General features: G+C 37.4%; 1 protein-coding gene across 1 annotated transcript; it reads left to right on the forward strand.

The window, feature by feature from the left end:
* Positions 1 to 375: 375 nt before the first annotated feature.
* Positions 376 to 4,569, forward strand: LOC108749240 (hexamerin-like). Its single transcript, XM_018487806.1, has 7 exons — positions 376 to 494; positions 1,256 to 1,881; positions 2,019 to 2,446; positions 2,533 to 3,059; positions 3,167 to 3,303; positions 3,412 to 3,700; positions 3,780 to 4,569. Exons 1-7 carry the CDS (start codon positions 416 to 418, stop codon positions 4,547 to 4,549), a joined length of 2,856 nt encoding a protein of 951 aa, XP_018343308.1. The 5' UTR covers positions 376 to 415; the 3' UTR covers positions 4,550 to 4,569.
* Positions 4,570 to 12,376: the final 7,807 nt, after the last annotated feature.

The raw sequence follows: 12,376 nt of genomic DNA on the forward strand, positions 1-12,376 counted from the left end.
ATCTTTTTTTTTATTTAAATGAAGTGAGATCTCACTTTCACAGAAAAATGTACAAACTTAAACTAAAAGCAAATTTATATTTGCACTGTTGGAAAAATTATATTTGCGTATAAAAATGAAGTTAGTAATAGAATTAAAGAGAAAGAAATTAGCAAAATTTTATAAAGGCAATTATAAGACTCTAATCCTGTAACTGATGATGCAACTTTATCTCGCCCAGAAGAATCATTATCATTAACCTTCGATTAACTTCGATCCATTCCAAATAATATGGAATATCACGAGTAGACAGCAAAATCTTGCACGGTAGGTCAATAGGTCACTACCGATAATGTCTTTGTCGATACGATTTTGGTATAAAAGGCTCGCATAGCTCAATAAACAGCATGCGGTAAACGGCATTAACAGCATCACAATGAGGTGCACAATCGTTCTACTGGCTCTGGCAGCTTTTGGGGCAGCTCTACCCCAACAGCAGCCGAAACAACGTGCTGGTAAGTAATTGCTATTCTATTCAGGTCATCATTATGCTCTCTTTATATTTTTCTTTCTCTATTTGTTCATCTCTCTCTCCATTTTTCGATCAAAAAGGGCTGTAAAATCTCTACAAAGTACTTGAAAAAATGATTGCTATTTCTATATTTTTAATATGATTTAGAATATTAAGCGTTTTATATACTGGGTCCGGTAATGATCCGGTAGAAAATAATATCTCATGAGCAAGTAGAGAAGATTAAATTGACTCGAAAAGTTCTGTACTACTTTACAATTTTTGCTATAATTAACGAGATATTAATTTCTAAAAATCATCGAATGAACATGTATTTACCAAATATATACCAAATATAATAATATAAATATTTCCCAAATATGTGGCGAGATACAATTGTCCAACACGGGAAGATGTTTTCTTTTGTCGCTCGTGTGTTGCCATTGTCATTTGTAATAAACTCCCTATGCCTTTAACAACTTGCGATACTCGAAGATTGTATCTTGCTGTGCGCTTATATTTATATAGTAAGCCGGGCGGATATGTATTTATTGGGCAATTTTTAGAAATTAATATCTTGTTAACTACAAAAAATTGTAAAATATTACAGGACTTTTCGATTTAATCTTTATACAATCATTAGTGATGAACACTCTGCATATAAATACTTGTTCAATAAACAAAATGTTAATATTTATGTAGAGTTCAATTCAAAGACTTATATAGAATACAACTGAACTAAATTTATTTCTTTGTCATTATCAGCTGATCAAGATCTTCTAAAGAAGCAACAAGATTGTTTACTGTTGCTGCAACAGATAACTCAAGAAATCCCGAACGAGCAATTGCAGATCCTTGGTACTAATTATGACATCCAAAACAACTACCATCAATATGAAAATCCAATCCTCGTCAAATACTATGCAAATGCTGTACGAGACGGTCTGGTTCAGCCAAAAGGCACTGTCTATTCGAACTCCATCAGCCAGCTTCGTAAGGAAGTTTCTCTCCTGCATAGAATCTTATTAAGCGCCAAAAACTACCAGACATTCTTGGCAACTGCTGCATGGGCCCGTGTCCACGTTAACGAGGAACAGTTCATCAAAGCTTTCATTGGAGCCATTCTTCAGCATCCAGAAACGCAAAGTATCATCCTGCCGCCTCTGTATGAAATCATTCCTCAGTACTATTTCGATGCTAGGATTATTCAAGAAGCACAGAACATAGTACAGAATGTTGCACAAGGTGTTCACTACAACCAAGTTGTAATCCCTGTTAATTATTCCGCTCAACTGTCTAGCAGTGAACAACAACTTTCCTACTTCACGCAAGATATCGGTCTCGCTAATTATTATGGTTACGTAAATCTCGCTGAATATTTATTGGAGCAGGTAAATATATTTTCAAATAACGCAAATACATATAATTACAAAACAATTTCTCATGTAAAAAGAGAAAGAAACAGATTAGTTTATTTTATATTGAAATTTACTCCTATATCAACATTTTTAATATAATATAACTTCAGCAAAGACAGCAAACACCTGCGCAATACCAACAACAAAGTATTCAGAATCAGGAAGATCAAATTGGTCAGGGATCCGTTTACTATTACCTTCACCAACAATTACTGGCTCGTTACGAACTAAATCGTTTGTCGAACGGATTGGGCCCAATCCAAAATACTGATTACGTCAACGTACAAGTACCATATCAACCGCATCTTCGTAGCATAAATGGGCTCGAATTACCTGGACGTCCTCAAAATCTGCAACTCAGTCCCAACAAGAATAATCTTATCCAGACTGTTAGGAAGATTGAACAAAGATTGATTGAAGCTATTGACTCTGGACATGTTATTACTCCGCAAGGCGCTTTCCTTTCTCTTTATCAGCCGCAAGGTTTGAACATTCTTGGAGAACTCATCCAAGGAACTGGCAGAAGTGTTAATCCAAGGTCAATTTTCAACTAATTGTTCAATTAATTAATGTACTAATAAATATATTGTAACAATACTTATGACAATACGTTTTCTATTATAGATACTATGGCAGTCTTCAAGCCGCCGCACGTCAACTTCTCGGCAATGCTCCCGAAACGCAGAATATTTATGATTATACTCCTTCTGTTCTGGAATTGGGACAAGTAGCTGTTCGTGATCCAGTTTTCTATCAACTTAATAAGAATGTTATCCAATTGTTCACACAGTATCAGAACTCTTTGCCCGCTTACCAATACAACGACATTCTTTTGCCTGGTGTTACCATTCAGAAAGTTCAAATTAGTCCATTAGTGACTCTTTTTAACGATTATTATGTCGATCTCAAGGGAGCTGTGCAACAACAAGTTGATCAACCACAGCAAGTTCAACAACAACACATCAAGGCTCAAGTGAAAAGATTAGATCATAAACCATACGAGTATCAGATCACTGTTCAGAGCGAGCAGAACGTCCCTAGTGCAGTTGTCCGCGTCTACTTGGGACCGAAATACGACTACTATGGCAAACCCATTAGCATCTCTCAACACAGACATCAATTCGTGGAACTCGACCAATTCACAACTGACCGTATGTATTCGAGATTATTCTTCATGATCACCAATAATACAAACATACACACACATACATACATGATTTTTTAATTAAATACATTATCTAATCTATTCGTTTTACAGTTCATCAAGGACAAAATATCATTGTAAGACAATCCCAACAGGCACCAGGCCAGAGTTTCGATTACCCATCTGTTCAAGAAATTAAGCAGGCTGTCAATAGTGCCACTCATGCTCAAGAACCATACTACATTACTGAAGTAATGATTTTTCTTTCTTTCTGTTTGTGTAGATGTTTGCAATAATGAATATTTTAATAAGTGATAAATAAGTGATAGATAAGTGACTACATGTTAATAATTTTTTAGTCACACCAGATTTTCGGTTTCCCAGCAAGACTGGCTCTTCCTAAAGGTCAACCTGGTCAAGGATTGCCATTTCAACTATTAGTTGTGATCTCTCAATTAGGATCACAAAATGTACTCTATGATCCGGTGGTTCCGGAACAGTATCAAACTTACCAACAGGACGAATATCAAGTAATTGGTACTGAGGACTATCAACAGATTCAGCATCAAGGTGCTAAAGTAATTGGTGCGAAACAGACTGCGGAGGTTGTACCAGAAACTCTGTCAATCAATCAGCAAGAGAATCAAGGTACACTATTGATATTGAAGAGGCAAAGCCGTTTTGTCATTGAATAGTTTTGTCATAAAATAATAAGCTTTTTTTGCAGATATAAGGAACCATTATGTTAACCTTTATACTCAACAACATGGGCAATACCCATACACGTACTCCCAGTATCAAGTAGGTCAAGGACAGAGACAGGGACAGAATGTCTACGGTGTCCAAAAGCAGTACTACGGACAACAAGGACAACAATGGCAATACAGGCAACAAGGACAAAACATCCAAGAACATCAACAATGGAGTCAACCTCAAAGTATTTACCACCAAGAACAACAGGGACAGTATCAACAGTACCAACAGGGCCAACAAAGTACGGTAGGATTCCAAGGTGAAGTACCAGCTGGTGTACATGGTTCACAACAGAGTATTCATGGAGTACAAGGTGTCCATGGTGTCCAAGATGTACAAAGTGAACATGGCATACAATATTCTGGAGTAAAGGGAAATCAAGGCCTCTTCAACAGCATTCAATCTGGAATTCAAAGCAAATATCATTTCACTTATCAAGGACAAAGTCAACAACATCAAGGACTTGGTGTAGGATATACCGGATATAGCGGGCAATACCATGCCGGTGGTTTCCAAGGCATCCTGAGTCAGGGACAAAAAACGCAGGATGCAAATGTCAACAAATACTATCAAAATAAGCACATTTCTGAAATCATCGGTGGCGCTATCTCTCTTGATGGTAAACCTCTTGGCTACCCGTTGGATAGACCTTTGACTACCGGTGCTCTTTCCGTGCCTAATGTTTATGTTCAAACTGTCTACATTTCTCATGAAGGTCAACCCATTAATGAAGTAAATCATTGAAATGTTTCTTAAAAAAAAAACAGATATAATAGGTATATATAGCATCGTTAAATGTATCGATACTTGTCTAAAAGCTATTTCGTTTAATGTAAAAAAAGATTTATCAATTCATTGTAGCAAATGCAATTAATAAATTGCCCTAAAACGCAAATCTTTAGATATATTTATTTGTAACGCAATTTCTATTCCTTTCTATACAGCACGAAAGTTTGCAGCAACAATCAACATTTGTAATTTTACTATAACATTATTGGAAATTGCTAGAATGATTTCTCTTATACTAGTTTTTTATATATGTTTATTTTCACAAATTTTTATAATATATGTATTAACTACTGCTCGCATCGTCGCAACATTTTTTAGATCATTTTTATGGAAGAAGAGTAGCCATTTTTACTTGTTTCTACATTCACATACTCTCTAAATCTTATGAAGTGAAATCCCACTCAAAGAGACTGAAAATTTAACCTTAAAAAAAAGTGAAAATATAACCACTCTTGTTCAAGGCAGATTTTTACTCTTTTTAAAATAAGATTTACTCTTTTGAAATGAGATTCACTCCAGAGGACTGAAATCTCAATCCCTTTCTGGAATGTAACGTAAATAGAATCTCACTTCAAAAAAGAGATTGAGATTTTACTCCTTCGGAGTGAATCTTATTCCAAAAGAGTAAATCTCACTTTAAAAAGAGTGAAAATCTACTACTCTTGAACAAGAGTGGCCATATTTTTACTCTTTGTTAAAGACAGGCTAAATTTTCAATCTCTTTGCGATTTTACTTCACGAGATTTAGATAATAATATAAATATTATGAGTAATATTTGTCGCATGCATTTATTGTTTAATTTCTCACTTTTACAAAAATTTTTCTAACAATTTTATGTGCGTTATCGCGCTCGTAACATTTATTACTTATCAGTCATAAATGTTACACCAAGTTCATTAAGGGGTTATTCCACTCGAAAACTTTAAAATCGAAAAATTATTTGCTTAAATAGATAGTTTAGGATTTTAAGAATATAAAATTTTTATCTGAAAGTGAAATTCTCAATATTAACGAAGATACAGTTGATTATGTCGAGCGGTGCACAGCAATCGGTGCTTCCACGTAATCGTTAAACTGTTCCGTTTATTAATAGTTCCGTCATTATTTATCGTTATAGTTAAAGGCTCAGACAAAAGATTCGAACATGTTGAATATTCGATCTATTCGAATAATTCGAAGTTTAAAAAAATGAGCATTTAATTTGAATATTTCGGATAGTTCGAACAGTTCGGTCTTAAACTGTGATCAGTATGAAATGTCAATTTGTTATGTCTGAAGTTCGGACGGTTTGGACAGTAAACAAATATAGTACGTTTTGGAAACAAAAAAGCAGTTTTTCATGAGACTTCAATATATAAACATTACAAAAATATCAAAAAGAAAAAAATCGCGTGTAGAAATATTTTATTAAATGTAATAATAAAATTGATTTTAATTTCGATTTTGAATGTAATAATAAAATCGATTTCGATTTCGTATTTCAACTCGTCACACTAGAAAAACTCCTTAATAAAGGGATAAACATTTATTTAAAAAACGTGAAAATATTATATATAAAAGACGATTTTCATAGACGTATGTGCTAAATATACGTATAAACGTATTTTCATTTAAACATAGTGTTACACTCTTGTCATGCCGATATTGTGGATCGCCGCTCGCGAAGTACCGAAGGTCGCATTGCCCGGCAATTAGCTGCTCTGTCATTTTAACATAGGATTCGGTAAAATTTGCACTTCTCGGCCGATTTTTGAAAGGCTCCGCCTTCCGCTACTCCTTTCACCGCTCGCCCCGCGCGCAGTCCAAATGCCGCTCGACGTTTAGGAGCGTCTAACGTTTAAAGACGGTGCATGGGGCGCTCACGCTGTAAATTTTATTTTATCTTTTTTTCGCTTAAATATATAATTAAGGCAGAATGAAGCAATAAGTAAGCGCTCAAAACGAATACATCCGACAAATCGAATAATGAATTTTCAATAGTTTTCCACGTTATCCTTGAAGTACTATTTTTGACGTGTTTTTTTTCAAGTGGTATTCCTAATAAGCCTAATCCACTAATAAAAATGATGAATTGTACGACCATGTAATTAAACACAAACAAAGTGAAATGTAAAATACTTATTCTGATTTTCTTCTGCAAATCACATAATTGCAAGTCAAGATGCTGTCCTTCAATTGACGCTGTAAGGGGATTCTCGAAAAGAATTAATTCAGTTTTGAGTTTTTTGAAGTAAGTAAACTCTGTATCAAATTTGTTATAAGAGAATTTAGAAAATGAATGTATTCTTTGAAATTGCAATTGTCATGTTCTTCGAAAAGAATTTGACAAGAACGAAAAAAGTAAAAAATATTATCATTTAAGTGAGATTTTAATACCTGCAATTTTCTTCGGAAAGAATCAACGTGATTCACTAATTGGGAAATATTTTCATTCGTCCTTTGCAGTTTTCATCGTTTTCAAAAGTGAAGTTTATAAAAAATGAGAGATGTTCTACCTTGAGCGATGATTCTTTGCCTCGTCGGTTCGCTACGTGTAATATGCAAATCGACGTTTCTGATCTCGCCAATAAAAGATTCCGAAAATCAGAATAAGTATTTTTCATTTCACTTCGTTTGTGTTTAATTACTTGGTTGTGCAATTCATCATTTTTATCAGTAGACTGAGCCTATTAGGAATACCACTTGAAAAAAAATGCGTCAAAAATAGTATTAGGTGTACAAAAAAGTTCTGAGCTTTTTTTTGTAAAATTCAATCTTTATTTATTATAATCGTACGGAAATGGCTTGCTGCGTAACGCCAAGCTGTTCTGCAAGCTCCTTTTCAGTTTGCGCAGAGTTTATATCCAGCAGTGCTTGCAATTCGTCCGTTTCAATCTTTTCAGGGCGTCCAGCACGCGATTCATCTTTAAGACTGAAATCTCCTTGGCGAAACTTTTGATACCACCTTTTGCATGTTGCATGACTTACAGCGTTCTCTCCATATGCAGCACAAATCATTTCAGTGGCTTCAGCAGCATTTTTCTTCAGATGAAACGCGAAGTGGATGGAAAATCGAATATGCTCTTTTGTAATTGCCATCGTGAACACTACTGATTTTTGAGGTTATGTGCATCAAACGCCAAACCGTATCGCATTTCAGGAGGTTAAATGTTACTGTTTTAAAACCCCAAAAGGGCGGGAAGATATATAAAATTTAAATTGTTATTTCGGTTGTATCAAATCTAAAGCTCAGAACTTTTTTGTACACCTAATACTTCAAGGATAACGTGGAAAACTGAATTGAAAATTCATTGGATGTATTCGTTTTGAGCGCTTACTGATTGCTTCATTCTGTCTTAATTATATATTTAAGCGAAAAAAAGATAAAATAAAGTTTACAGCGTGAGCGCCTAAAGTAAGCGCCCTATATACCGTCTTTAAACGTTAGACGCTCCTAAACGTCGAGCGACATTTGGACTGCGCGCGAGGCGAGCGGTGAGAGGAGTAGAGGAAGGCGGAGCCTCTTGAAACGGTGTACTCTATAAGAAATGGGAGGCCCCTAATCTGAAGAAAACGATCTTCCAATTAATTGTGCCCAGAAAACTTATAGCACAAATTTTGGAAGAGCTACATAATCCTCTTGCAAGTAGGCACTTTGGCATCAATAAAACGCTTGACAAAGTATGGAGGCGATTTTATTGGGCGACTTCTAAACAGGATATGAAAGAATAGTGCAAAACGTGCATCTGTTTAGCTAAAAAAGGTTGTCCCAGTAAAGGAAGATTTCCTTTACAGACATACAATGTGGAAGCCCCATTCGAAAGAGTTCAATTGGACGTTTTCGGCCCACTACCAATAACTTCTGCTGGAAATAGGTATTTGCTCATCACTGACGACTGTTTTACTAAGTGAGTAGAAGCTTTCTCGCTAAAGAATGTCAGATCTAAAACTATAGCAGAAATCTTTCTAAATCAAATTATTTCCAGGCACGGAGTACGTCTAGAAGTCCGTATTGATCAGGGGAACTTCGAATCGAGTATTTTTCGCGAACTGTTGCGACGCTTACTAGGAATGAAAAAAAACGAGAACAATCTCTTTGCATTCACAGTTGGACGGACAGGTAGAACGTCAGCATCAAACCATCTTGAATTATTTGGCAAAATTCATCTTCGAAAATCATAAAGACTGAGATCGGTGATTAGTATAGAATAGCGGGTTCTAACCCATGGGGCTAGAGGGGAGCGTGGGGCGCGGGGGGTACTCGTAGGCGCGGGCGGAGGAAGGCGCGGTAGAGGGGGAAGGCGCGGGAAGTCCCGGCGGCATCGCTGTAATAGGACCCCGATCGGTTGATTATATAAACAATGCGTTCCTTATTTTTTTCATCACTTGCCGCCGCCGCCGCCGCTGCCGCCGCGTGTTGATGAGGAACATGTTGGCGATTTTGATGCTTTTTCACCTGGACATTCCCAATATCTCGTTTTTTCCCTCGATGGTGGTGGACTTGGCGGACCTGGCGACAAGGGACCCCTTGCGCTCAATCGATTTTTGACGTATATATTCTTTTACACGATGTCTTATCACTTATAATCGAAATTTACGATTGAAAGAAAAAAGTTATATACACTGTTTATATAGATTATCAGATTGATGATATATCGCGACGCGTTAAGAGAAGCGCCGATATTTAGCTGTTAGACAAAATATAACTTTTCTACAATAAAATGAAAGTGATACTCCAGTGAAAAGTATGAAATCACACTGCGTTTCTACAACCCTTAAATTTCTTCGAAGAAGTGCCGATAACGATTTTTTCTGAGAAGAGATAGCGAGAGAGATCGATGACATGTAGCGACGCGTTAAGAGAAGCGTTGATGCTGTTTATATAAACTAAAATCGCTCGCAATGTTGCCTTATCTATTGTACTTCTAAATAAAGTATGACCCAATAGGCAAAGGAACAAAGAAGTCACAAATGAAATATACGAGTATAATGAGTTATAAGTGCTCAGTTTCCCAGTTGATACCCTGGAAGACGAACAAATCAGTCGCAATAAGAATAATGGAAAAAGTATGGATGACGCTTGTGCAGACATTCAGGACATGGATGGTATGAATACAGACAAGTTATTTGAAGTAATGGAAGTAGAATTTGAGGATATAATAGGTCAAGAGTCGTCTAACAAAAAAGTACACTCTAACGATACTGAATGTCTTATTAGGTTGAGCGATGGCAATACGGATCACGCAGAGAAATTTTTGCAATCTTCGGAAATTTATGCGTTGAACGATCATACTAAACACGGCATAATTTGCTGTTATTGTACAACGTATGATGAGATCTCAGCTTTATGTATATGATGTATTTATTTGCGAAATATTGATGATAAAGGAATGTATCTCGTCAGGAGGAATATTGGTGATAAAGGAATGTATCTCGTTAGGAAGCACAAAGAATGTTCTTTCTATAAACTAGACAGCAGGTGGTCGGAATATGGAGAGCCAGTGTACATTGTATTCCCATGCAGCATGGGCCCACTCTGTACACATTGAAAAACTATTAAGTGGAAGAGTGTGAAAACATCTAAAGAAAAAAAGACATGGAAAATCACGAGCGAGTGGAATGCGAACTGTTGGAGCAGTGCAGCCAGGTCGCTACTTTGATGGAATGTTTCGTGTGGTTGCAACGATGCGACGAGTGCATCAAGCGGCTCGAAGAACTTTGTCGTGCCAAGCGTCCGCGCATCGCCGTTGGACACAGGCAATTCGTAGTGGCAAGGATTGCGCAACTCGCGGGTGCAAAGACACAATTAGAGCGACGTTTCGTGCACGTTGGTGCCGGGTACGCGAGTCGCGATGAAAGATCTCTCGTCTGGCGAGGGATCGACACCGCGTTTGAAATCCGTATATTGACGGGTGCTGTGGTCAATGTGGATTACATTAAGCCGCGGCGGTTTTTGGAAGACGCGAGAGAAATAGTGCTCGAACGTGTGCGAGACGCTGTAGAAAGACACGGTAGTACAAAAGTGAATACCGCGTTCAACGGCGAGTTTGCGACGAACAACAAACGTGACATTAAGAGTATAAACACTAAGAACAGCGAGATATATCGATACACAGATTTGTGCAAGTGGTACGAGCAGCATATCATCGAGCCCACGTTGACATCACTCGAAGAGTTCCAGGAACAGCGGGTGGGCATTATCGCGAATCTTCAATTTGACTATCAATGTGAACAAACTAAATTCCATGCGCGCGGGATACTTCGAAGTGTCGCGGGAAATTATACTTAAGAAAGCGGTGATCAATATTCGTATGGCGGACAATGCGTGCTTCGCGTGGTCGGTGGTCGCCACTCTGTACCCGGCTGAAAGAAATGCAGATCGGCAATCATCGTATCCACATTATATGACAGTGTTGAATCTCGCGGGTATCGAATTTCCAATGACATTAAAAAGCATTCATAAATTCGAACGGTTGAATGCAGTGTCGATCAATGTATACGGCATCGAGAATAAATAAACAAGTCCTTCCTCTACAGTTCACCAGTGACAAGAAGAAGAAACACGTGCTGTATATGCAAGATCCACGCGACGACGGTGTCGGCCACTTTGCGGATAAAAAATCTGTCGCATCTCGTGAGCTCGCAACTCAGCAAAAAAGAGCACAAGAAATATTTCTACGACCGGTAAGTACACATGAAAAAATTATTATAATTTTTCGTCTTGCTAATAAAATAATGGTAACAGTTATAATTTTTTGTTTTTTTTTCAGATGCTTGCATTATTTCAGTACGAACGAAAAATTGCAATCGCATACAATGGACTGTAGGAAAATCAATAACTGCGCTATCCGACTGCCGAGCGCGGACGAAAAGTGGCTCGAATTTGGGAATCACTGCAAGGAGCGCGTCTCATTCGTCGTCTACGCCAACTTGGAGAGTTTTACGGAAGACGGAACCCGACGACAAGGAATACATGTCGTCGTCGTACGCGTATAAACAGCATGAGGTATTCAGCATAGACTATTACGTGCGTTGCTCGTACGATGACACGTTATCATAGTATCACTTCCGTCGATGAAGACTGTATAGCGTGGTTCGCGCGACAACTCAACGATTTGGCGCATCGCATAAAAAAATCTCTTATCCGCCAATGTGTCCATGAAAACGTTGTCGAAAGAACAATGGCGTATTGTAGCGCGACGCATTATCACATTTGCGAGAAACCGTACGCGCTGGACGATACGCGAGTACGCGATTATTGCCACCGGTAGATACCGCGGTCTAGCGCATTCGAATTGTTACTTAAATTATAAAAATTCATTATATATTCCGATCGTTTTTCACAATTTATCGGGCTACTACGCGCATTTTATAATTAAGGAAATCGCTACAGCATATGAAGGACACGTAGATATATTACCGATAACCAAAGAAAAATACATCTCTTCATAAAACATGTCGATAGCACTAAAGATAAAACTGAAAATAATTTTCCAAAAAATTGCATAAAATTACGTTTTATTGATTCTTTCAAATTTCTCAGCACAAGCCTCGATAAATTAGCGTTGTATCTCGATAAAGACAAATTAAAAATTATACGTTCAAAATTTTCAACACTACCGGATGATGAATTTACATTACTGACTCGTAAAGGTATCTTTCCGTACGAATACGTTGACTGTGTCGAAAAATTGCAGGACACGCGCTTACCACCGCGCGAATCTTTTTACAGTTCGTTAACGTGATACCGTATCTGAGAGCGATTACGCTCACGCCGCGAACGTATGGCAACGATTCTCCAT

Source organism: Trachymyrmex septentrionalis, unplaced genomic scaffold (assembly GCF_001594115.1).
Source record: "Trachymyrmex septentrionalis isolate Tsep2-gDNA-1 unplaced genomic scaffold, Tsep1.0 scaffold279, whole genome shotgun sequence".
Lineage (NCBI taxonomy): Eukaryota > Metazoa > Arthropoda > Insecta > Hymenoptera > Formicidae > Trachymyrmex > Trachymyrmex septentrionalis.